Genomic DNA, 26,744 nt, shown 5'->3' on the forward strand with positions numbered 1-26,744 from the left:
ATTAGGGTTTTCCTTTTCCTTTGGATCTTACCACGGTACAGGCAGCTGATTATAGAACAAAATTCTTAGCAAGAGCTGACCCGACCCTAAAGCAGTGATCATAAAGTCTTTACCAGATGATTCTTTCATGCTTCTACTGACAAGTATATGTTAGGAACATTTAATTAGTGCTCTAAACTGGTACAAAGGAAATATCATCATTTGCTAGCAAGCTTGTTTTAAGCCCTGAATGTTGCCTTATCGACCCAACATCATATCCAATGTGGAGCCAGATAAGTTAGTAAAAGATAATTAGCAGACTCATTGTGAGCACCATAAATTGAAAATAATGGTGCACTATAAATTGATAATAATAATAGCACTAGTAGCAGATAATAATAATCAACCAAAACATTTCAGCCTATCCAATCACTGATTTGTGTCATTAATTTTTTTTCATTTTAAACCATAAACTATAGGATTGTGGTGGAAAGACAATAAAGCCAACTATATTACAGATCTGCGTATGGGTAATACTATACGTACTAAATAATACAGTTAAAAACACACCATATAATATTGGGTTAAAATACTATAACATGCACATACATCCTGGGGGAAAACAATAAGGCAATTAAAATTTTTCATACTTCCATATATTCCAAAATGAGTGCAGGAATAGATCAGATGACAGTTAAAGGGTAACTCCACGTTTGTGGGAAAAAATCTAGCAAAGAAAATCTAGTTCACATTCGGTGGCCTTGTAGGACTTATGCCGCGTACAGATGGTCGTTTTTTGTGATAGAAAAAAACAACGTTTCATGTGATGAAAAAAAAAGAAGTTTTTCAAACTTCATTTTCAAAAACGATGTAGCATACACACCATCGTTTTTTCCAAAAGCTCTAGCAAAGCGCAGTTACGTTTAGCACATACGACGGCACTCTGTTCCATTCAAACTCACGTCCTAACTTGCTTCTGAGCATGCTGCGCGGGTTTAAAAACGTTGTTTTAAATGTCGTTTTAGCCTACACACGATAATTTTTTATGACACAAAAAACAACGTTTTGAAAAACGTTTTTCAGAAGACATAAAACGACGTTTTCCCCACACACGGTCATTTAAAATGACGTTTTTAAAAACGTCGTTTTTTTACATCACATAAAGCGACCGTGTGTACGGGGCATTAGGGTTCACCTAGAACTGGTTTCCCATATCCACCTATTAGCCCGTTTATTTTATAGCCCTCAGTTCCCCATTGGTATGGACATTAAGGATTTTCAATGGTGGCTAACAAAGGGTTGAATAGGATTGGACATTTTTTTAAGTCCTCTGGGCCCGATCTCCCTTATTTTTTGTGTCAGTAAGTTGGACATGCTCTGATGGATAGGTTCAGGTCTCTTTAAATTTCTTATTTTGTGTGGACAAGCAAGTTCCCCCCCAGAATCACAGCCTATGAGCAATGGTGTGGCGGAATCTCTGTGATTTACTAGTCACTCGCAACAGATTCAGCCAATCTCCTTTGCATGCTATATTGGGAAAAATATAAGTTGAAAGTATAGGACTTGGATAACTGGCATAGGGCCTTTTTTCACTCCTTTCAAAGGCATACTTGACATCCCCTTGATAGAAGCAAACCTCAAAGTAATGATGAGCTGGTATCTAGTCCCATTAAGACTGGCTAAACTTTACCTATCCTTTCGCCCCTATTTTTTGTGAGCTTTCAAACTTTTGGGCTTGATGTTAAATATCTGGTGGGACTGTCCCAGAATCAGGGGATTCTGGAATAAGATCTTCCAGCTGATATGACAGATTACAGGAATTTTGGTCTCCAAGTCCTCAAAAATAGCATTACTTAACTCACCAGTAGAAGGTGTGTCTAAAGCTGGCCATACACCATACAATTTTATTATTCAATTTCCTTTACATTTACCTTCAACTGTGTAGTAGAAGAGCCTGCCTGCATAAAAATTGAAAGTGTTCAGATTTAACCTCCTATTATATGGTTTTGGTAAATCTAAAGGAAATCTATAGAAGAACATTGTATAATGTATGGCCAGCCTAAGAGTAAGCAGAAGCTAATCTTTTTCATTCTCCTCAGGGCCAAATTTACTATTGCACAGGGCTTTTTTTCAGTGGGAACGTGGGGGGACGCAGTTCCAACACCTCTGCCACTGAATGTATGTAATGTCAAGGTTCTGTTGATGCTGGCTGCTGGGGGATCTATTGTCGGAGGTGCACCTACTGCTGGAGGTGATCTATTTTTTTGCAGGTGGGTATATTGTTGCTGGGAAAGTCTGTTTGTTGCTGGTAGGGAATCTATTGTTGTTTGGGGTGGGTCTTATGTTGCTGGTGGTCCATTATTACTGGGGGAGATCTATTGTTGCCAGTGGATCAGTTGTTTCTGGCTGCAGGGGATCAATGTTACTGCTTATTTTGTTATCATTAACAAATTCCATACACTTTATTTAGTACCACAAATGATGTTTGGTTCTCTTTTCCCATAAAAATGGTAAAACTGGGAGATAGGTAGGTGGTGGAACCAAGGGATGGTGCTCAAAAGTGGGTAGGGGCAAAAAGAAGGGGTGACGTGGAGAGGGGGAGTTCCTGTACCTATTCTCTTCAAGAAAAAGCCCTGCTATTGCACATGCATGGAAACAGCCCATGGTATCCTTAACAGCTGCAAAACTGAACATTTCATGGAATATGTCTGGATGGTCAGCATTCTGAGTATATTTGAGAGCTTAGAACTTAGAACGAAGCTCTGCAGCAGCACCCGGTTATCCCGGGATCACTGGCTCCGGCGCTGTGAGTGGCCTGAGACACGGGATCCCTCCATTCTGGAAAGTTCTGGTAGGATACACCGGACTTGCAGAACGCATTCACGCTGATGTCAGCTGATGCATGCAAGGTCAATATCTCCTAAACCATGCAGGTTTAGGAGATATTCTTTTTACCTACATGTAAGCCTTATTATAGGCTTACTTGTAGGTAAAAATGTCTAAGCAGGGGATACAACCATTTTAAAGAGTGAGTTCCACTTCAAAATGTTCAACTATGAGACCTCAACCTACTCTGCCTTGTGTCTGAGAGCTTCTTTCAGGGTAATCTGCCCATTCATCCTTATGTACTTTATTAATAATGTTGACGCTATGGGGTTGATTTATTAAAGGTAAATAGACTGTTCACTGTACAAGCAAATGTTCCTTAGAGCTTAGTGAATAAGGTACTCTGTTGGCTTGCATCATTCAATCATGTGCAAGCATTTTTTTTTCCCTTGCACGTCATTGGGTATTCTTAGCAAAGTTAAAGTTAAAGTTACCTACTTCATTAAGCTCTAACGATAATTCTGAATATGCAACTTTCCTACTTCCTACTTACTTAATCAGCCTAGTAAATCAACCTCTATGTATCAATTGCTGAATTAAATTTTGACTATATATGATCGATTTACTGAAATCAATATTGTAATGAAAATACTCAGCCTTTTTTAAACGTGTATAACTATGATAGTGAGCTATTCCTTAACTTATTTTTGGTAACTAATGCAGGAGTGGTAAGCTGCAATATATTACATTTTTAGTTCTTATGCCGCGTACACACGGTCGTTTTATGTGATGAAAAAAAATAACGTTTTTAAAAACGTCACTTTAATTGACCGTGTGTGGGGGAAAACGTCGTTTTATGTCTTCTAAAAAACGACCAAAAAAAATTGAAGCATGCTTCAATTTTATGTGTCGTTTTTCAAAACGTCAACTTTTACTTCACAGAAATTGACCGTGTGTAGCAAAAACGTTGTTTAAAACGACGTTTTTTCATCCGCGCATGCCCAGAAGCTACTTATGAAGCGAGCTTCAATGGAAAAACGTGGTGGAACGTAACCTCGCTTTGCTAGAACATTGTGAGAAAAACGATGGTGTGTAGGCAACTTCGTCTTTGAAAATTGAAGTTTCAAAAACGTCGTTTTTTACTTCACAGAAAATGTCGTTTTTTTTCATCACATAAAGTGATGGTGTGTATGCGGCATTAGGTTTAGACTCCCTTCAGTGAAGGAGGTAAAATACTACTACTACTATTACTACTGATAAAATAATAATAATAACAATTATACATAAATAAATAATAATAATAATATATTTAGAAAAGAAAGTAATAATTTTTTTTCTCATGCCTGCAAAGTCCACTCAATTTACTTTGGGTTACAAAAAAATTTATAAAAAAAATCACATACAGTTCATACGTCCTTCTCTGGTGGTATTTTTTGCAGTGTTAACATGCAATACATCACCCTCCTGTTGGGTTATTGGGAACTCTCACATCTTCTGCATGATAATTTGCCAGCATGCCTCTGAGTAACTAGTGCATCAAAAGAGCTGTGAACTCTGTGACCTGCTTTTTATGAGTTGAAGTTCAGCCGCAAAGCCTGCACTTGGGTGTCTGGTGGTTTGTCTCAGTTCTTCCTCGGTGACAGCATGAGATCGAGCAGCTAACTGCTACCTTGCAATAATTTATGGCACTCACACAAAATGTACTGTACACAAGAAAACTTCTGAAAGGTGCATCTTAAAGCAGAATGGATACTTGCCCAGTAACAATGATTCTGGTCCTTTGCCATCTCGAACTTCAACAACATCATATATGTACTCCAGATCAAACACTTCAAAATGCAGCTGGATATTTTCTCCTACAGCTGCGTTCAAATACCATACACCTAGAGTAAGGGAGGAAAAAGAAACATCAAAGTTTGAAGGAAAGAAAAGGAAGCTAGCACGAAGAAAATCATTTTAACATTGCATTGTCAGTGTTTACAGTGAAATAATTATTTTAAAATGAACATTATCAAGTTCATCTGGTTTTGGTGAAAAAACCTGATACAAGGGCACTCTAATAGCATTTGGCAGATCAGCTGCTTGTAAAGTATTTATAGGTTTATTATGAAATGTACATATACAGTAAAATTCAATTAAAATGTGGACCTTTATGACAGCCCATTGACACTGTGAACTTCTCCAGTACAGGCAGTCCCCGGGTTACAAACAAGATAGGGTCTACAGGTTTGTTCTTAAGTTGAATTTGTTTGTAATTTGGAACAATTACATTTTTTAAGTAACTCCAGGCCCAATTATTTTTTTTTGGATAGCATATGGAAGGGTTAACACCCCTTGATAATTTGTTTTGCTGTCTGTGCCCCTGTTCAGAAGATTCCACTTCACTTTCTGGCCCTGTGACAGTTGGATTTTGAAAAATTTGGGTTGTTGTAAAAATAAGGATTGGCGATAAAGCTTCAGTGGTGACACCTTTTTCCCATGATAACTCATATAAACAACCGTGCGTGTGTACGAGGCTTTGAGGTTTCTCGTCAAGAAAACTGCCCAGAATCTAGACAAGAAAAAAGAGAACCCTAAAGGGAAGGGATCCGCGCTTAGGAATAAATAATATTAAGCTGCTGCCTCCCTGACAAGCCTCAAAGAGACCTGGAAATAGTAATAAATTGGGTTAAGGGATGTTGGCGCTGCTTATGCTTATTGGTAAGTGTCCACAAGATGTCCTATGTATTATAAAATATTTGTAGGGGAGCTTCAATTACTAGGAGAGACCAATGAGGATGGGTCTCCTAGACCTGTGCGTTATTGTATCCAAACGTCCAGGTGCAACCCCCTATTAATGCTTGTAATCAACACTGGTGACCCAATGGTCTGTTGGTTCTTCCAGTGAGAATAATATATATGTATCCAGACGGTAGGGGAGCAGCCGGTATATTAAATTTCTGAGCTAATAATGTCCTATATACTTGATCTGGTTCAAATAATTAATTCAGATTATATTGAAAAAGATTTTTTCGGTGCTTCCAATGTGTAACCCCAAAATGTGCAATGGGTGCACAAATCCAAATGATGGATACAAGATATTGTAGATCTCCACAATTAATATATTAATAAAAGAATAAAGATTGTAATAAATGATTAAGTGTCTCCCAGGACACTGTGCATTGAGTGATGTTCCAAGTATAAACCCTTACAAAGTTACATAAATGGAAATAAAAAAACAAAGTTAAAAAATGAGCCACAAAGGCACAATTAGCCCTGTTATCCGCTGACGCGTTTCGTCGTATGACGTTATCAGGATAACGTCATACGACGAAACGCGTCAGATGACCCAGACGCAAGCACACACGTACGCACGCCCTCCCAGCTGACTGTAGCGTTATCCTCCGAGCCGCGATCTGCCTGAACGGAAAGCCACGAACGCCCTTTGCTGATGTACGGCGGTCATCGTGAGACACAGGCATCGCTTACTAGCTCGTGAGCATAAGCGGATAACAGGGCTAATTTTGCCTTTGTGGCTCATTTTTTAACTTTGTTTTTTTATTTCCATTTATGTAACTTTGTTCTCTGAACGGTCCCTTTTTTTTACTTTTTCATTTCAATTACATTTTTATTTGGATACGTTTTTTAAAAACTATGTCCTGCTGATATCTTTAGCTAACCCATGTATGTTTGGGATTGGTGGTTGAACTGTCTAAACTACCTTTAACCAGCAGAGAGATATATGGATATATATTATATATTTTTTTAAATAAAGACGGTGGTCTTTTGTTTTGCAAAACACAGTGTCACACTATGTGGATTCCTTTTTTTCTTTTGTGATTGCTATCCTCTGGACACCTGGAAGCTGATTGGATTTTCTCCCCCCCCCCTCTGGAGAGGTGAGAAGGAATTTTCCTGCGCTATAGAAATAACAACCAGCGCAACAACAAACAACGAGGTACCACCACCATTGCCTTTTGCCCTTAGGGGTGCCAACATCTGGTGAGTGGGGACCCAGCAGGGGGAGCACAAAAGTCACGCTAAAATTCATCAAGAAGAAAACCACATGAAGTCACTATATATTTTTTTCTTTCTATATGCACTCTGTCATCAGTGATACATTGTTTCTACATTGAACTTTTGATTGGTTCATGAGACCTTGGCTAACTAAGAGAACTTGTAGCCACTACCCAGTGAGGGTTCCCAGTTCATTTATTTTTATTTTTATATGGCTTAGCCCGCACGGTTTACTTCACTTTCTATATGATCATTTGTTTATTGATGCTGTTTTTTTCCATTTATTTTTGGATCTTCACTACATATTAGTACCTATATATGTTGTATATATAAACACATTTTTCTCAGGACCCTACATAGGGACGGCACAGATATATATTTATCATTTGTTGCTTTGCACATTTTTTGGTTCATTACCTAACGACGTTGGTTGTTGGTCATAATTATTGCTGTCATTTTCCTTTTAAATTTTTTTCCTAACACATATACTTTTTTAAACACGCTCTTTGCCAGAGCAGATTTACACAGAAGCCTTCAAGCATATAGCACCCTTCTGGCCTGCACAGCGTCCTGGACCATGCATTACTAATTCAATATTTTTGTTATTTTTTTACAACACCTACTTATTTAGTTAAATACAGTAAGGGTTTATACTTGGAACATCACTCAATGCACAGTGTCCTGGGAGACACTTAATCATTTATTACAATCTTTATTCTTTTATTAATATATTAATTGTGGAGATCTACAATATCTTGTATCCATCATTTGGATTTGTGCACCCATTGCACACATTATTATTTTGGGGTTACACATTGGAAGCACCGAAAAAATCTTTTTCAATATAATCTGAATTAATTATTTGAACCAGATCAAGTATATAGGACATTATTAGCTCAGAAATTTAATATACCGGCTGCTCCCCTACCGTCTGGATACATATATATTATTCTCACTGGAAGAACCAACAGACCATTGGGTCACCAGTGTTGATTACAAGCATTAATAGGGGGTTGCACCTGGACGTTTGGATACAATAACGCACAGGTCTAGGAGACCCATCCTCATTGGTCTCTCCTAGTAATTGAAGCTCCCCTACAAATATTTTATAATACATAGGACATCTTGTGGACACTTACCAATAAGCATAAGCAGCGCCAACATCCCTTAACCCAATTTATAAAAAAGAGAACCCGCTCTCTATTTTCTCGTCGTGATTCTCTGCAGTGTTTTCCTGCCGAGAAACCCGAGCGTGTGTATACTTACCTTGTCTCCATGGAAACCCGCGCATGCTCGAAATGACTTTGACGCATGCATGGTAGCTTCCAAGGCATAGGTAGGGTGAAGCAGGATGGTGGCGACGGCATCGAATGTGACGAGCGCAAGCTCGTTGTTTTTTCTGAAAAGATTCCTGGCAAGATTCTCTTGCCGGCCGAGTGGCACAAACGCAGTGACGTCATCGACTACAATGAGCTTGCGCTCGTCACATTCAATGCCATCGCCGCCATCTTGCTTCACCCTACCTATGCCTTGGAAGCTACCACGCATGCGTCAAAGTCATTTCGAGCATGCGTGGGTTTCCATGGAGACAAGGTAAGTATACACACACTCGGGTTTCTCGTCAGGAAAACACAGTCTCCTCTTCTCCTCTGTCACAAGCGATCGCGGGTGCCCGGCGGTCATTGCGCCTGCCAGACACTCGTATCTGCTCCGTTGGCGAGCCGCTGTTGCGTGCGGCCCTAGTGCCCAAAAGGCGAAGCGACGCAAGGTAATGTCACTTTGCCCAGCCGTGCAATTCTGCCACAGTAAAACTGCGGCAGCTGGTTGGCAAGTAGTTCAACTCTTATGTTTCTCTTATTCCTACAGATAAGCTTTAATAAGGCTTACCTGTAGGTAGAATTATTATCTCCTAAACTTGTGTTGTTTAAGGGATATTCACACCGACTAGATCTGATTGCATCACTGTACATGTGACCCCCTGCGCGGATGCGGCCCAGGCCATTTAAATGGTTGGACAGTGTGGACTCAGACAGAAGTCCAGGCAAAGATGGAAGCGCCTTGAGCAGAGACAGCACAACTGTGGGGGACTTTGCTTGATAGGTAAGAATGCCATAATGTTCTAGTATGCAGTGCATGCTAGCACATTATGGCACAACACTGCAGGGGGGCCTGCTTTTTTTACATTGTTAGCAGAGTTTACTACCATCTTAACAAAGTTGATCATCACACTGTTCTGTTTTACATTTTGTCACGAGATGGAACAACTTTTTTGGTTTGCTCTAGATATTAATTTATCTACAAAGCTTGAGCACTACATATCATTTTTTTAAAGGGGTGTTTTAATCAATGTCAAGTTATATCTCTTTCTATATACTGTATACACTATATGGCCAGACATATGTGGATACAGTGGAACCTTGGATTACGAGCATAATCCGTTCCAGGAGAATGCTCATAATCCAAAGAACTCGCATATCAAAGCGAGTTTTCCCATTGAAGTCAATAAAAACGAAAATGATTTGTCCCGCATTGACTTCATTGGCATGCAATACTGCATGTGGCCAGAGGTGGTGGGGCACCGGAGAGTCTCAGAAACGGCCGGAAAGGCCAGAGGACACCTCGGCAAACCTCGAAAAGACTCCGTTCCCAAGGTTTGCCCAACTGTCCTCAGGCCTTTCCGTGCATTTCTGAATGGCGCCGATCGGCTGCGATTGGCGCTGTTCGGCTCCGCTCGGCTCCGGCGCCCCCACCTCAGGCCAAATACGGTACTGCACACTGCTTTGGCCTGAATCCTGCTCATTTTGCGAGACAACACTCGCAAACTGAGTTAGGATTTTTTTGAATACAGTGCTCGTATTGCGAAACGCTCGTTAACCGCGTTACTTGCAATCCGAGGTTCCACTGTAGTTGGCTCTCTTACCTATATGAGCTTTTTGGAATTCCCACTCAAACCATGGGAATTAGCTTGGAGTTTTCTCTCCTCCCCTTTGTGGTGATAATATCCTCAACTGTTCTGAAACTTTCTACAAGATTTTGAAGTGTCTCCTTGGGAATGTGTGCCCATTCAGGTAAAAGTGAATTTTTTATGTCAAGTACTGATGTTGGGCAAGAAAACCTGGATTGCAATTGATGTTCCAAGGTGTATAATTCTGTCGAGGCCAGGGCTCTACTTTATCTAGAAGTTTCTGATATTTTCTTATGTTTATACAGTATATAAACCTTGCATATAAAATATTAACAATGTTGATCATTTAACTTTCATGCTTTACAATTTTGTCACAAAGATGACAACTTTATCTACAAAGCTGGAGCACTATGTACAATTTTTTTTAGGAAGGCTTAGTCAACATCAAGACACTTTCTATGCTGTCAAACCGTTCTATAGAATCCTGCCACTGAAGGCCTGTCAGCTCTGCTGGAAAGATAATTGATGTTAGCAACTAAGCTATGTTCTTTTATTACTAGCTAAACCTTCAGGAAACATTTGCCAATAGAAAACAAAGTTTTAAAAAAAAAATACTGTCTAACTATTAATGCTTTTATTAATGACAGCACCAAGCTGTATTTCTGCAACCTGAAGACAACAAGTTATATCACCCAGGAAATTCATTAGAGTTAAGAATAAATTAGTTCACATTGATGGAATGCTTAACGGCATTCCTGGGCCAAAACATAAAGGTTTTTGGTAGAATCCTAGAGCAATGGATATGATTTAATTAGCTTTCCCAAAGTATCTTTTCTCATGCTGGTGTAGAAAATGTATTACCAGAAGTCTGTTTTGTAATTATGTGATTCTATAAGCAGCTGCTGTACTGAAAGATATTTTTCAATATTTTATCACTTAGTTTGGTGAGGTATTTCAATTTCCTTAACTTCTCTTCCTCTAAGATCCAACCTTTTGATTTAAACTTTAAGTATGCCATTAAATGATTTAATGTTTCCATTACAAAAAATAAATTCTATTTAGGTTTTACGATATGTACTTATAAGTATTTAAAGCCAAACTACCGTATATACTCGAGTATAAGCCAAGTTTTTCAGCCCTTTTTTTTAGGCTGAAAATGCCCCCCCCCCCCCGGCTTAAACTCAAGTCAGTGTACCTGATTTTCCGTGACATGTATATTCAGATGGCGAGCGAGCAGTGTTAAAAAGTTGCGTCTCCTCCTTGTACTGTTCCATGATAGGAGGAACACTCAGTTTCCCAGCAGACACTGTGTTCAGTGTTCCACCTATTATGGACGTCCTCTCGTCCGTAATAGACGAGAGTATGTCCGTGATAGGTGGAACACTGAACACAGTGTCTGCTGGGAAACTGAGTGTTCCGCCTATCACGGAACAAATCAGGTACACAGATCAGCAAAATGATGCTGCAATGGGCACAGTGAGGTCAGGCTACAATGGGCACAGTGAGGGAAGGCTGCAGTGGGCACAGTGAGGGCAGGCTGCAATGGGCACAGTGAGGGTAGGCTGCAATGGGCACAATGAGGGCAGTGGGCACAGTAAGGTCAGGCTGCAAATGGGCACAGTGAAGCTATAAATGGGCATTGTTGATCCTCTTTTCCACTTACAGTAGCTGCTGCATTCTCACCCTGGGCTTATACTCAAGTCAATACGTTTTCCCATTTTTTGTGATAAAATTAGGTGCCTCGGCTTATATTCGGGTTGGCTTATACTCGAGTATACATGGTACTATTTTTATTAAATATTCCTCCATAGGCTGCAATACTCAGTTTTCAATTTAGAGGTGTTCCCTGCAAGTATCATCTATTCTTTCCAAATATTATCCTCTGTTTTATGGGTTGCATAACAACCATTGTTATTGAACCTGGAAGACTAAGGACAGACTTTGACTGTAGGGCATTATGGGCATATGTGGTATGTTTTCAGGCAGAATGCAAACAACAAAGAGAAGGATAATAAGGTTCAGGTTTAGATCCATATTCAGTAAGTACATACATCAGTAACTGTAGGCTGTACAGTACATACTAGTACATACGTGAAATCAAAGTACAACATGGTAATTCTCCAATAAGTAGATAAGAAAGGAGCATAACCGTCTAAGTAAGGGGGCGTGAGGTAGGCAATCAGTCAATGTGTGCATGGCGTGACATTTCAGTGGTATGCCAGTACCAGTAACATAGGAAACATTAAAATAACCTTCATCTGAAGAGGGCTTTTAATGAGGAGAACAAGAAGAAAACACTCCTCAGGTGCATACATAACAACAGTATGGTTATGGTACACCAAATGTGTAGAAGTCTGAACAAAGTTGTAATGACCAGTAAACATGGGTAGAAGAACAAAAATAGGAGGAGGGGGAGGGGGTGTAAGACCCAAGCACTATGAGGAGAGATACAACTGTGTATCTAAGAAGGATAGCAAGTATAATGGCAGGGAGACCAAAGGTAGGAGGCAAATTTAGAGGAACGTTGGAAGTGATTTCAGATTGACTAGGTCAAGGTGTAACCATCTGTTTTATCTGTTTCCCAGGAGATCAAATTTTCTAGATGGCAAATAAAATCTATTATACAGGCCCATTCTAAGGACAGGGGTTGTGGTTTTCGCCATTTCCTGGCAATAACAGTCTGTGCAGAAGTCAAGAAGTGTCGAAGAAGACTTTTTTAAATTTTGTCCCAGAGAGTTATGATCGGGCAAGTGCTCCAAATATGCTTCATGGTGCCTGGGACCTTAAAACATCTCCAGCAGCTGTTTGGAATGGACAAGTCTATTTTATACAGGGTAGTAGGGCACCAATACCACCTGGCGAGGAAATTATAGTTGCGCTCATGTTATATATTTTTTTTTACTTATCCTTATACATACCTTTTTGGTGGGTGTCTCTGGCCTGGTCATATAATGCACAGTATCCTCCTTCCCTGGAAGTGGTTGGGTTCTGAATGTTTTTAAGAACAGCACCACTTAAAGATGTGGTGTCATGCTCTTCAGCATTCTCCTGTGAGCCCAAGGTGGATTCATAATACACCCTTGGAGCTATGTCCTTAGCACCCTGGGCTTAAAGGAAGTGGATTCAATAATGCTAGTCTTCAACCTGGAAGAGGACCAGTGCTGGACTTCAGAATAGAGAGTCTACAGGGGAGAGTACTGAAGATAGGGTAAGTATTTGTCAGGGCTGGGCTCAGCGCTTCCTTCTCTGAGCTGGCCTGCTCAGCTGTCGGCTAATTGCCAGCTCCTATCTCTCCACAGTGACTCACTTGTTGATAATCCTGCTCGTCAGTTGCCTCCTTAAGCCTTCCAGCTCATTTGCTTTCTGCCTTCGCCTTGGTCAAACTTCACAGAGACTTTCTCCTGCATTCCTGTCAAAGACTTTGCTCGGCTGACATTCCTTCTGGCTCCTGATCCTGCTTGCTGTTCTACTACGTATATCTCTGGCTCTCTGGCTTTGGCTTGGCTGACTATCCGATCCAGTTCCTGAACTCTGGCTATGTCTTGACTATGCTTTCTCTGTTTATCTTTTTTTTATTATAATTAAACAATTGTGATTTAACTGTACTTCTGTCCCGGTCTGATTCATGGTTTCTGACAGTAGACCGTGAATTCAGAAAATGCAATCAATCCACTCGTTGGTAATATTTTTTCCAGATTGGATGACCAGTATCACCGCTTGGATCAGTTTGCAATGGCGTCACAAACGCTCCTGAGTCACACGGCTCACTTGGAATGTCCCAGTGTGGCTGCTCCTGTGTTGCAGGCCATCCCTGCTGCTGTTCCGGTCTCTGTGCAGGCACCTGCCTCAAGTATTTCCTCTATAAGAGGTATGTCTGGTTTCGCTCTGATTCCCCAGTGATTTGGGGGCATTCCAGTTCAATGCAGAGTGTTTCTCAACCAGCTTGAGATATACTTTGAGATGTTGCCCCAGGCATTTTCCTGAGGCAGAAGCAAATTAGGTTTCATGATTACTTTGCTTTCTGAGAGAACCTTGGCCTGGGCAAACCCTCTATGGGAGACACAAAAACCTGTGGTCCTGAGTTACCCAGAATTTGTGGCTTCTTTCAAAAGGGTATTTGACGTTACTGCACGCTCTGCTTCTGCTGCTAAGAGCCTCATATCCATCAAACGAGAACTGTTGCCGATTACACCATTGAATTCCATACTTTGGCAGCAGAGTTAGCTTGGATAAATGAGGCCCTCGTGGCTGCTTTTTCTCATGGTCTCTCGGGTAACATCAAGGATGAGATAGCAGCCCGAGATATACCCACTGAGCTGGACTATTTTTTTTTTTTTTTTTTTAGTTTTGGCCAGTATTTGTTTAATAAAATCTCTAATTGGGTATTACTATCTTAATAATAAATAAAACACAATATTATTAAAGCATATGTAGATATCAAAAAGCAGTAACAGCTGCTAAATGAAAAACAAAATGTCCTTTATTTAGCTGATTATGTTCCTTCATTGAAAATTACCCATATCCCCTTTTGCTCTCTCTACATAAAGCACATAAAGCATACCTTTTTACTGTTACTTTTTTTTTAAAACATCCATAGTAAATCATTCACATAGTGTGTGGCTGTAAAACTAGCTTTCTCTTCTTTTGATATGTATAATAATTAATTCAACACAGCAGAAGCCTCTCTTGATGTATTTATAAGGCTCTGGTGAGCCCTTATGAAAAGACGGAGTAAAGTATATTATAGAAATAGGGAACATTTCATAAAGATAATTAAGATTTATTTATCTCGTTAACATCCTTGGGGTGCCACATCAAGATATTGCTAACATAATTACTTTATTTTACTATTTCTTCTAAAAGCCGAATAAAAAAAAAAAATTACTAATGTCGTTTTTCATAAGGTTAATCAGATATGCAGTATGTTATATCTGGACTGTAGATGTAAAGGTTAAAGATACCAGCTACCATATCACTTACATGAAGCAAGGTTGGGGTAGTTTTGAGGGTACATTGGAGAGCTAAAGGTACCATTGGTTTCCCATAATTCAGCCGGGCCACCACAATCATCTATGGAAAACAGAAAAGATGAATTATGTTTATATTATAGTTCACTTGTATTTTGTTAATGGATATGTAAGTGGTGATTTACAAAAACTGGTGCAACTGTGCAAAGTAACCAATCAGCTTCCAGTTTTTAGCCCAGGTATTACACTGACAGCGGGAATGAAATTGTGCAAGTTCAGCTGAACTCGCACAACTTAATTTCCGCACGTCAGTCCTGACTTTGGGTGCATTTATAAGAGACATCTGTGCAGGTTTCTGCACAGATGTACATTGAAGTCGCATCAAAGTCACCAAAAGTGGTACTTTTGGGAATCAGTGTGGCGTCGCAAATGCGGCGTCGCACCGACTCGGATGGTGCCATTGCTGGCAATAGCCGCCCATTTGGCATGCGATTTGACATGTCAAATCACATGCCAAATCGCTGCAATGTGAACCAGGGCTTATTGTCAAAGGCTTAATTGAACAAGCTGAAGTTAGAAGCGGATTGGTTACTGTGAACATCTGAACCAGATTCTGTGTGCACCAGTTTTAGTAAATCTCCCCCAAGTTGGTCTTAGACATTTAAAGTATACACTGTATACAGTATATATAAAACAATCATAGTTTTTTTATAACACCCTTATGTTTTTAAAATTGAACTTCTTGTAGATATAAAATCGACAAGTCAACAAAACGATGCACGGTATTATTAAATGTATTTTAAAATAATAAAAAGGCACAAATTATTACAGCTCCCTGTTCATTAATAAACCTTTAAATAGTTCATTAATAAAACATTCTTTTTAAATGTATCTGGTACCTCCATTTGGCTTGGTATTAATCTCCTATACAGTGTAATTGCCTATACAGCTGCACTCAGACTGGATGTAAATGTCTTGAGAAGGAACATAGGGCCAGATTCACAAAAGAGATACGACGGCGTATCTCCTGATACGCCGTCGTATCTCTGTGATCCGCCCGTCCTAACTATGCGGCTGATTCATAGAATCAGTTACGCATAGATAGCCCTAAGATCCGACAGTTGTAATTGACTTACACCGTCGGATCCTAGGATGCAATTCTAGGCCGGCCGCTAGGTGGCGAGGCCATTGCAGTCGGCGTAGAATATGCAAATGACTAGTTACGGCGATTCACGAACGTCCGCGATGCCCGTCGATCTAAATTTCCATTGTTTCCGTCGAGATATGCGTCGTAAAATTAGGGCTACCTTCTAGGTGTTCTAAGCAATGTTAAGTCAATTTAAAATTTCACGTTGTTTGCGTAAGTCGTCCGTGAATGGCGCTGGACGCCATTTACGTTAACGCCGAAACCAATGACGTCCTTGCGACGTCATTTAGCACAATGCACGTCGGGTAATTTACCCGACGGAGCATGCGCAGTACGCTTGGCGCGGGAACGCGCCTAATTTAAATGGTGCCCGCCCCATTTGAACTAGGCGGGCTTGCGCCGAGCGGATTTACGTTACACCGCCGCAAGTTTACAGGTAAGAGCTTTGTAAATCAGACACTTACGCTGTAAACCTGTGGCGGTGTAACGTAAATGGGATACGTTACACCGCCGAGGAGTAACGTAATTGTACCTGAATCTGGACCATAGCATTTTTTAAAGAAAAAATAACAACTACTGGGACTTTTTAGATGGTACTTACAGTCATAAGACATACAATACAATATACTAAACACATGCCTTTTATATGTTGACACAGTATTATCTTTTGTGTTAAAAATAAATTATTTTATATAAAAAGATCTTGTATCTGAACATACATAGAACTTGTCTTGTATGATTATATCACCAGTGCATAATGTATTTAGCCTGATACAGAATTTTAATTCACGTTGGTCCATCCCGTCACAGGACTTGACAAGGCGCAGGCGCGCAAAACATGTTGTCATAGTGACAAAACCATGCTACCTGCTTGCTCTCCAGGTGTCCCTCTCTCTACTAGCTTCTGCTCTGTTTCTCTGGCACAGCGAGTGAGGTCATTGCTAGCCGCCGCCTTCATACAGTGTCTCTGCAGGGAGATCAGTTACAGCTTCTCATAACCATTACCTTTCCAGTGCGGTATATGGCATTTTACAACACCTGCCTCAGTGCCTCCCATCTGTCCCCTGATCCATCTGCCCAGTCCAGCTGTTATACACCTATGCTGGAGCCTGCAGGCATCAAAGCACATAATGGTCCATCTGAGGACAAGTAAGCAGATCTAGCCACTGGTGAATGTATACATCAATCTGACACCACTGGTTTGCACAGCTTTTTAATTAGGCCCCTTTCACACTGGGGCGGGGGCGGAGTTGGCGAAAAAGCAACGCTATTTTTAGCGGTGCCTTACCATCAATCTAGCCACACTATTTGGCCGAGAAAGGGTTAAAACCACTGCAAAGCGCCTCTGTAGAGGCGCTTTGCTGGCGGTATAGCTGCGGTGCCCATTGATTTCAATGGGCGGGAGAGGTGGAGGATCGGTATACACACCGCTCCTTCACCACTCCAAAGATGCTGCTATCAGGCCTTTTTTTATCCCTCTGGGCTTTCACACTGGAGAGACAGCATCGGCTGTTTCTGGTCGCTTTGCAGCACTATTTTTAGAGTTATAGCGCCTGCAAAGCGACCCAGTGTGAAAGGGGTTATACTTTCTTACAATAAACATTATATTTTTACTTAATGGAAACTGACATGCTGCCAGATTTATGCCTTTCACTCGTAGTATCCAAATAGTCAAGATAGCATTACCTGGATCTAAGCGCTTCTATAGAACTTTTTGCAGCTTTCTTCATGGCCCTCCTTCTCAGGAGTATTTTCTAGCAGCTATAGTTTACAGGATTGACACTATTCTTGCCCATCTCTAATGTTTGCTCTTTTTAGCAGGTGCCTGATCATATTTGCTGCTTTTCATCTGTGTGTAGCACCCTCCTAGGCAAATGTAGTTTTTTTGGCTCCTCTGTAATCAGTGAAGCAGTTTCTGATTACTTCGTCCTGTGAAGAATCAGGGAATCTGGAGTATCCCATTTTACCTTACATCCCATCCCAAGTACTTCAGCAATAACAATCCTAAAATACATCCCCTAGACCAGTAATGGTAAACCTATGGCACGGGTCTAGGGCCTAGACTAATAATTGAGCCAGAATGAGTGAAATGTTACCTGCTCGCTAACTTTGGGGAAGAACCAGTTAAATTGCAGTGGCTCCTACTGGGGCAGCACTGTATTTAGCTGTTTGGTTGGAGTTCAGATTTATTGTAGTGAGTCTGATCTTAACTGCAGTTGGCTATTTTTACAAAACTGCTATGAAGTAAGGATAATTGTTACTAAATTTCAAATGTTAGCTGCAATAATTGGTGAATATGACTAATATAGGCTGGGGAACTTACAAGATTCAAGAATATTGTTGCTTTTTTAACAGTCAGAGATACAATTTTGTAAATCTCTTGTAAAAATTGTCAGTCACAAAAGAAACAAGACGACAAGAAATCCCTAAGTTATCAGCATTCAGCTTTCATCTATCTAAGGCCACATCAGCACTTACTGATTTTGTTTTATTGAATCTTGTGGTAAGAGTCACTTGGGAAACTGTGATAAGACAAGTGTGTCTTGCCTTAAGGCTGCATGTGTGCTTCTGGCACTGGGAAGCTACAGTTCATTGAGGGAACCATGAATGCCAACATGTACTGTGACATACTGAAGCAGAGCATGATCACCTCCCTTCAGAGATTGGGGCTCAGAGCAGTATTCCAACATGGAAACGACCCCAAACACTCCTCCAAGACAACCACTGCCTTGCTAAAGAAGCTGAGGGTAACGGTGATGGACTGGCCAAGCATGTCTCCAGACCTAAACCCTACTGAGCATCTGTGGGGCATCCTCAAAGGGAAGGTGGAGGAGCGCAAGGTCTCTAACATCCACCAGCTCTGTGATGTCATCATGGAGGAGTGGAAGAGGACTCCAGTGCCAACCTGTGAAGCTCTGGTGAATGCCATGCCCAAGAGGCTTAAGGCAGTGCTGGAAAATAATGGTGGTGACACAAAATATTGACATTTTGACCCCAATTTGGACATTTTCACTTAGGGGTGTGCTCACTTTTGTTGCAAGCGGTTTAGACAATAATGACTGTGTGTTGAGTTTTTTTGGGAGGACAGCAAATGTACACTGTTATACAAGTTGTACACTCACTACCTTACATTGTAGAAAAGTGTAATTTCTTTAGTGTTGTTACATGAAAAGATATGATAAAATATTTACATAAATGTGAGGGGTGTACTCACTTTTGTGAGATACTGTATATATATATATATATATATATATATATATATATATATATATATATATATATATATATGTAGCGCCTAGCTACTTTAAAAGCAGGTGCTGTTGTAAATTTAGAAGGGGGTCAGAGGGTTAATTGACTCTGACCAGGTTTATTTGGCTACATTTAGGGCCTCTGTTCCAGCCCTGGCTGTACTGGCTGAACTGTGTGCCTATCCTGATGTCTGGGGACTTCAGGCCCCCCGGACGGTATGTGGCAGCAGTGAAATCAGGGTATTTAGGGGGCAGGCACCATTGGTTCGAGGTCACCACCCTGCCACCTTCCACCTGGGCAGTCGTCCCACCACCCCCCGTGTGTCATCCTCCTGGCCGGGGGGGGGGGGGTTGCAGTGCTCATGGCTCTGGGACCACGTTGGTCCAGAGCACTGAGCTACCTCGTAGACTCGGTAGGCAGACTGAGTCTACAATTTGCAAGTGGTCCTGTGCTGTCCGTCCAAAGTGGGAGGAAGCCGATCGATGGAGAACCTGTCTGGGGAACACAGAGCACGAGGCTGGTGTCTCAGGAGAGGCCTATTTGCTCATCGAAGGACACTTTGTATCTGAGAGGCTGGACAATGGTCGCCTATCAGTTTCCTGGTGTAACTAAAGCTGTTTGACGGAGATCTGGGTGCTGAATACAGTTGAGAAGGATTTTGGACCGAGATTATCTTCACCTTTAGGAGGGTCTGTGGTAGAGACTTCAACCTAAAGTTTCCGAGTGACACTCTGGCTGCTAGACCGATGAGAGAGGCCTATCCAGATGCACTATGCCCCTGAATTCGCCATTCCCATTTCTTCTATCCCTTCACCAGGGCCAGATTAAGAACATCATGGGCCTGGTGCTGAGGATTTTGGTGGGCCTTTTATAAATAATAAATATACAAACAATTTTTTGTTATAACAAATTAAATTAAAGAGAGAGAGGGAGGATGAGAAAGAGAGAGAGAGGGAGGATGAGAGAGAAATGGGGGATGAGAGAGAGAGGATGCGCATGAGCATGTATGGGAATGACATCAACGCAGCCCAGCCAAGGCAAGTGACCAAAGGCAGAGAGCCCAGAAGGAAGACCGGGTGAAGATGGAAGCGCCCAGGACCTGCCGGACAGATCACAGATCGAAGCACTGGAAGGCTCAGTCTGACAATTTAAGTGTACCCCAATGTGCTAATATTCTGTGCATATTTGTACAATATGACATAACCTACCTCAGGTCCTCTAAAAAGTAGTAATCTTAGCAAAGTTTACTACCGCTTTATTATCACAGGATCCCAGGAGCCTCTCATGGGGCCCCCTACTGACCCGGTGGCCCTTGGGCAGTGCCTAAGTGCATAGTTGCCAACATTTCAAAAATATTTTTAAGGGACACTTTTTTTACAAGTGCTATATTTAGAGTAGCTGAGATCCCCTATGTTCCTCTATACATCACAGTAGAAATCACAAAATTAAATGAGTACTAATAATGGGCAGAACAAATATGAGGACTGAGAAGATTTCCTTTAGTTGAACTAACAAAAGTGTGCCCATTTTAAAGCTGGTGATATTAAGGATATTCAGTATAATTTTAAAGAACTGTTTTTGTGGGTAAGAGGTGTAGGAGAGGAGTAGGGACGGTATAAAACTGGGAAGTATGTGCAGGTGATGGAGAGGAATGTGGAGGGTCTAACAGTGGGCACTATGTACAGGAGAGGAGTGTGGAGGGTATGACAGTGGGCGGTATGTACAGGAGAGGAGTGTAGATGGTATGATACTGAGCAGTATGTACATTAAATGAGTGTGGAGGGTAAGGCAGTGAGCAGTAAGTACAGGAGAAGAGTGTGGAGGGTATGACAGTGGGCAGTATGTACAGGAGAGTAGTGTGGAGGGTATGACAATAGGCAGTATGCACAGGAGAGGAATGTGGAGGGTATGAGAGCGAGCAGTATGTACAGGAGAGGAGTGTGGATGGTATGATACTGAGCAGTATGTACATTAAATGAGTGTGGAGGGTAAGACAGTGAGCAGTATGTACAGAAGAAGAGTGGGGAGGATATGACAGTGGGCAGTATGTACAGGAGAGACGTGTGGAGGGTATGACAGTGGGCACTATGTATACGAGAGGAGTGTGGAGGGTATGACAGTGAACAGTATGCACAGGAGAGGAGTGTGGAGAGTATGACGGTGGGCACTATGTATAGGAGAGAAGTGTGGAGGGTATGACAGTGGGCACTATGTATACGAGAGGAGTGTGGAGGGTATGACAGTGAACAGTATGCACAGGAGAGGAGTGTGGAGAGTATGACGGTGGGCACTATGTATAGGAGAGAAGTGTGGAGGGTATGACAGTGGGCACTATGTATAGGAGAGGAGTGTGTAGGGTATGACAGTGAGCAGTATGTACAGGAGAGGAGTGTGGAGAGTGCGATAGGGGGCACTATGTATAGGAGAGAAGTGTGGAGAGTGGGATAGTAGGCACTAGGTACAGGAGAGGAGTGTGGAGGGTATGACAGTGAGCAGTATGTACAGGAGAGGAATGTGTAGAGTGCGATAGTGGGCACTATGTACAGGAGAGAAGTGTATGATAGTGGGCACTATGTACAGGAGAGGAGTGTGTAGGGTATGACAGCGGGCACTATGCATAGAAGAGAAGTCTGGAGGGTATGACAGTGAGCAGTATGTACAGGAGAGAAGTGTGGAGAGTATGTACAGGTGAGGAGGATGAAGGAATATGGGAAGGAAAAATGTAAAGGTTTGTGGAAGGATGTTTAGGAAATGCGTAGTGGTTCAGCGGTACATACATTGAAATCTATATCTATATTGAAATGATGCCAATTAAGCAAAGACCAGCCATAGTCGATCTATGTATGGGCTAGCTGGTTTTACACAAGTCAGTCTATTATCTGACTTTTCCCAAAACAATCAGTGCTGCCAGCTATAGTTAGCAACACTGATCATTGTATTCACAGGCAGAACACAATAACACTGCAGAAGTGATTCCCCCATCCATAGGTCAGCAGGTGAGAGGGTGTGTGGGGGACAGGCTGGGGAGAGATGCTAGTCAGTCTCTGAGAAGGCCCTGGCTAGTATCAGAGCCAGATACACACAGGTTACCTACGCCATGATCGTTAGAGCGAGAGCAATAATTCTAGCACTTGACCTCCTCTGTAACTCTAAACATGTAACCTGTAAAAAAAGTTAAAGTATCGCTTAGGACAGTGGTCATCAACCCTGTCCTCAGGTCCCACTAACAGGCCAGGTTCAGGGCCTATCCTAGGCAGGGTGCACGGGGTGCTCCGCACCCAGGCGCCGCAGAGGTGGGGGTGCCGAAGCTCCAAAGTGCTCCCCTCCCTCCTCCTTGTCTGTGTCTAGAGGCAGAGTGCATGTAGCGGGTGCTGCGGTTCCCCACCCCGCTTGCTCTCTCTGCTGGCAACTGACAAGAGCGCATGCCTCCCGATGTCCCCGGAATCTGGGCTGGGTACCACAGCGGAGCCTATTACAGAAACATGTACTGGCACTAGGCTCCACTAATTAATTCTGTCCGGTGTGCATGGAGCAGTCTCCTGTCTTCCCCGCCCCCTTTGCGTGTGTTGGCTCTTCTCCCATAGGCGGTGTGATGAGAGGCTTCTGGGTTGGCCGGAGCTGCTGCCAATCATCCAGTGCACTCCTAGAAATGCTCTCCGAGTGCCACCCTCCAAGTAACCAAAGATGGCATGTATGCCCGCCCCCTGTAATGTGCTTCTGCTCCCAGCGCGCCAGAGCTACAGGGATCTACTGGACAAGTACTGATCTGACCTGATGTGGGGGGCTCTGATGGGGCACACCTGCTGGGAGGCTCTGATGGGGGACACCTGCTGGGGGGGACTCTGATGGGGGACACTAATGAAGACTTCTTAGGGGAGCATCTCTGTGTTTGAGTCGTAGCCATAGGAACATGTGTAAAGGGGAGGAGTTATAACCACGCCCATGTGGGGGGGGGGCAGAAATATTTCTGCACCCAGGCGTCTGTGACTCTAGGATCGGCCCTGGCCAGGTTTGCAAGATAACTGAAATACATCACAGGTGATATAATTTGCTGCTCAGTGATTGCAGTATTCTAGTCTGCATCTCCCCAAGGTAATACATAAAACCTGGCCTGTTAGTGGGCCCTGTGGACAGGGTTGGTGACCGCTGGCTTAGTATACAAAAAAAATTGTGAGAACTTTCGTGTTTTATATATATATATATATATATATATATATATATATATATATATATATATATATATATATATATATATATATATATATATATATAATGTTTGAGGGTTCTGAGTAATTTTCTAGCAAAAAACAAAAGATGATTTTTAGATGTAGTAGAGAAGTGTCAGAATCGGCCTGGGTGACAAGGGGTTAATTACCATACGTAATATACAAAAAATTATTATAAGCCCTGTGATCTCATCCTCTCAGTCTGCTGCTGCAGAGTGTGTCAGCTTGTATTTAAACTGGTCGCTTTGTATGTAGCTTCTGACAGGCTGCGCAAGCATCTCCGTATCTCCAGAACCATTAATGATAGCAGCCCTATATTTTGAACAGTTGTGGGGTGGGTCAGGTACATACCCCCAAAATGTGTAGTCTCTGTGACCCCTGGTCGCTGAGCTACAATCCTCGAAGTCGATCTTTTTTTTTTTTCTTTTTTTTTTGGGCAAATGGGCCTATTTTGAGGAAGGGGTCTGGAGCTGCAGCTCCATCAGCCCCTATGTTAATCCGGCCCTGCCCTTCACCTATTTCTACTTATCGTTTTTACCCGGCTGGGTAATAAAAGCACAGAAAAGACATTGGGCAATATTCTCCAAGAATCTCCGCCTGCTTCGCTTAGGGCACTTACACTCCGCTGTCCCAACTTACTGGAGCAGGTGTTGTATTCCCCAACCACTTGCTCCATAAGTTGGGACAGCGGAGTGTAAGTGTCCCGGCGTAGCCTGGCGGATCTCCAAGGGGGCGGCTTCTATTCAAATGAAGCGCGCCCCCGATGCAAAAGAACTGGGCATGCGCCTCTGACCCGACGCCATCCGTAACATGGCCTACGCGAGACTTGGGGAAACTTACCCCTCATATAGCAGGGGTAAGTTTCCGCTTACGCAAACGACGTTAGCGACGGTTACGCAACGCAAACTCGTTCGGGAATCGGCGTAGAAGGATCATTTGCATATGCAAATGACTCCTTCACGTAAATGCCATCTAGCGGCGGCCGGCGTCATTGCATTTAAGATCCGCCAGTGTAAGATGGCGGATCTTAAGTGTATCTATGCAAAAATGATTCTGAGAATCAGGAGCATAGATACACTGGCCTAAAAAGGGAGTTACGATGGAGTATCTGACTTACTCCATCGTAACTTCACTGAGAATATGGCCCATTGACTTTATTACAGCTCTCGTCCAGTACCCTAGACGGCGGGGAAACAGAGGTAACGTGCCACCCAAATCAAACCAGCAGCTCCTTCGGGGGTAGTGCTACATATATATATATATATATATATATATATATATATATATATATATACAGTACAGACCAAAAGTTTGGACACACCTTCTCATTCAAATAGTTTTCTTTATTTTCATGACTATGAAAATTGTAGATTTACACTGAAGGCATCAAAACTATGAATTAACACATGTGGAATTATACATAACAAAAAAGTGTGAAATAACTGAAAATATATTTCATATTCTAGGTTTTTCAAAGTAGCTACCTTTTGTTTTGATTACTGCTTTGCACACTCTTGGCATTCTCTTGATGAGCTTCAAGAGGTAGTCACCTGGCGCAGCACCCCATCACTCTCCTTCTTGGTCAAATAGCCCTTACACTGCCTGGAGGTGTGTTTGGGGTCATTGTCCTGTTGAAAAATAAATGATGGTCCAACTAAATGCAAACCGGATGGAATAGCATGCCGCTGCAAGATGCTGTGGTAGCCATGCTGGTTCAGTATGCCTTCAATTTTGAATAAATCCCCAACAGTGTCACCAGCAAAGCACCCCCACACCATCACACCTCCTCCTCCATGCTTCACGGTGGGAACCAGGCATGTAGAGTCCATCCGTTCACCTTTTCTACATCGAACAAAGACACAGGGGTTGGAACCAAAGATCTCAAGTTTGGACTCATCAGACCAAAGCACAGATTTCCACTGGTCTAATGTCCATTCCTTGTGTTCTTTAGCCAAAACAAGTCTCTTCTGCTTGTTGCCTTTCTTTAGCAGTGGTTTCCTAGCAGATATTCTACCATGAAGGCCTGATTCACACAGTCTCCTCTTACCAGTTCTAGAGATGTGTCTGCTGCAAAAGGTGGCTACTTTGAAGAACCTAGAATATGAAATATATTTTCAGTTGTTTCACACTTTTTTGTTATGTATAATTCCACATGTGTTAATTCATAGATTTGATGCCTTCAGTGTGAATCTACAATTTTCATAGTCATGAAAATAAAGAAAACTCTTTGAATGAGAAGGTGTGTCCAAACTTTTGGTCTGTACTGTATATACATATATATATATATATATATATATATATATATATATATATATATATATATATATATATATATATATATATATATATTATTTGTATGTATACATTATGTATCTTCTGATACATACCCAAATGGCCTGATGACCAGTTTGGGTCTCCTCTTAGGAATGGCCAATTGTACACCCAAGACCTTACAGTCTTTCATAAAGAAATAGATTCCCATTCTGTAATAGTTTACACAAGAAAAGTAACAGCTGGTGAGAACAGCTGGAAAGAATGAAAACTGCGTCATGCTGGGAGCAGAGTACCTATTAAAACAAATGTCTCATTTTATCGACCAAATTATCTAGACAATATATAATACATTATACTCTTCATTATTTCACATAGGAGATTGTGTAAATTAAGTCATGACCTGACTAGATTGTGCACTTATTCGCGTTTACAGGCACATATCCTGCCCACAAAAGTACAATATGTAACAGCTAATATTACCGATTAGTTTTTTAACTGCGTTTCTTTAATCTGTCTTCTAGAACAATCAGCACGGATAATATTCCTCACTATAATTACGTTGGTCATTGTTGATGTTTAAGCTTTCTGCAAACATTCCTTCTTTCAGTGATTCAACTAATTTGATTATCTTTTAAGTGATTTCCAATTCTCCTCTATAATTGGATTTGTGTGAAAAATAATGAAAATATATTTGTTTGTTTGTCGTACAGCTTAATACTTTTTGAATGGGGTTCTGGTATTTCAGCTAATATGCAGTGTACAATTATTTAAAATATTTTTCTAAAGCATAAAAAAAGCTTTCCAACACTTTTCCAATAGTAAAAAATTGCCCTCCAAAAAATGGCATTGATGTAGGTCAGGGATATGCAATTAGCGGACCTCCAGCTGTTGCAAAACTACAAGTCCCATCATGCTTCTGCCTCTGAGTGTTATGCTTGTGGCTGTCAGAGAGTCTTGCTATGCCTCATGGGATTTGTAGTTCTGCAACATCTGGAGGTCCGCTAATTGCATATCCCCGATGTAGGTTATATGTACCATATTATAGTCCAAAATCTTCCTGTCCTTGATGGAGACATGCATTGATCCTCACCCCATCCTGGCCAAAAAACGGCTATGGTCCATAGACATTTAAATGTTTCATCAGAATTATGCATGTAAAAACTGCAAATATAGAC

General features: G+C 41.6%; 1 protein-coding gene across 1 annotated transcript in view; it reads right to left on the reverse strand.

Moving 5' to 3' along the window:
- Window positions 1-26,744, reverse strand: part of TMPRSS15 (transmembrane serine protease 15) — a 505,254-nt gene that overhangs the window by 256,393 nt on the left and 222,117 nt on the right. The window contains exons 14-15 of the mRNA XM_040338815.1: window positions 14,687-14,776; window positions 4,563-4,688 (exon numbers count right to left, since the gene is read on the reverse strand). Of these exons, the coding sequence (XP_040194749.1) occupies window positions 4,563-4,688; window positions 14,687-14,776 (216 nt within the window). The remainder of the gene's footprint in view (window positions 1-4,562; window positions 4,689-14,686; window positions 14,777-26,744) is intronic.

This window comes from Rana temporaria, chromosome 2 (genome assembly GCF_905171775.1).
Source record: "Rana temporaria chromosome 2, aRanTem1.1, whole genome shotgun sequence".
Classification (NCBI taxonomy): domain Eukaryota; kingdom Metazoa; phylum Chordata; class Amphibia; order Anura; family Ranidae; genus Rana; species Rana temporaria.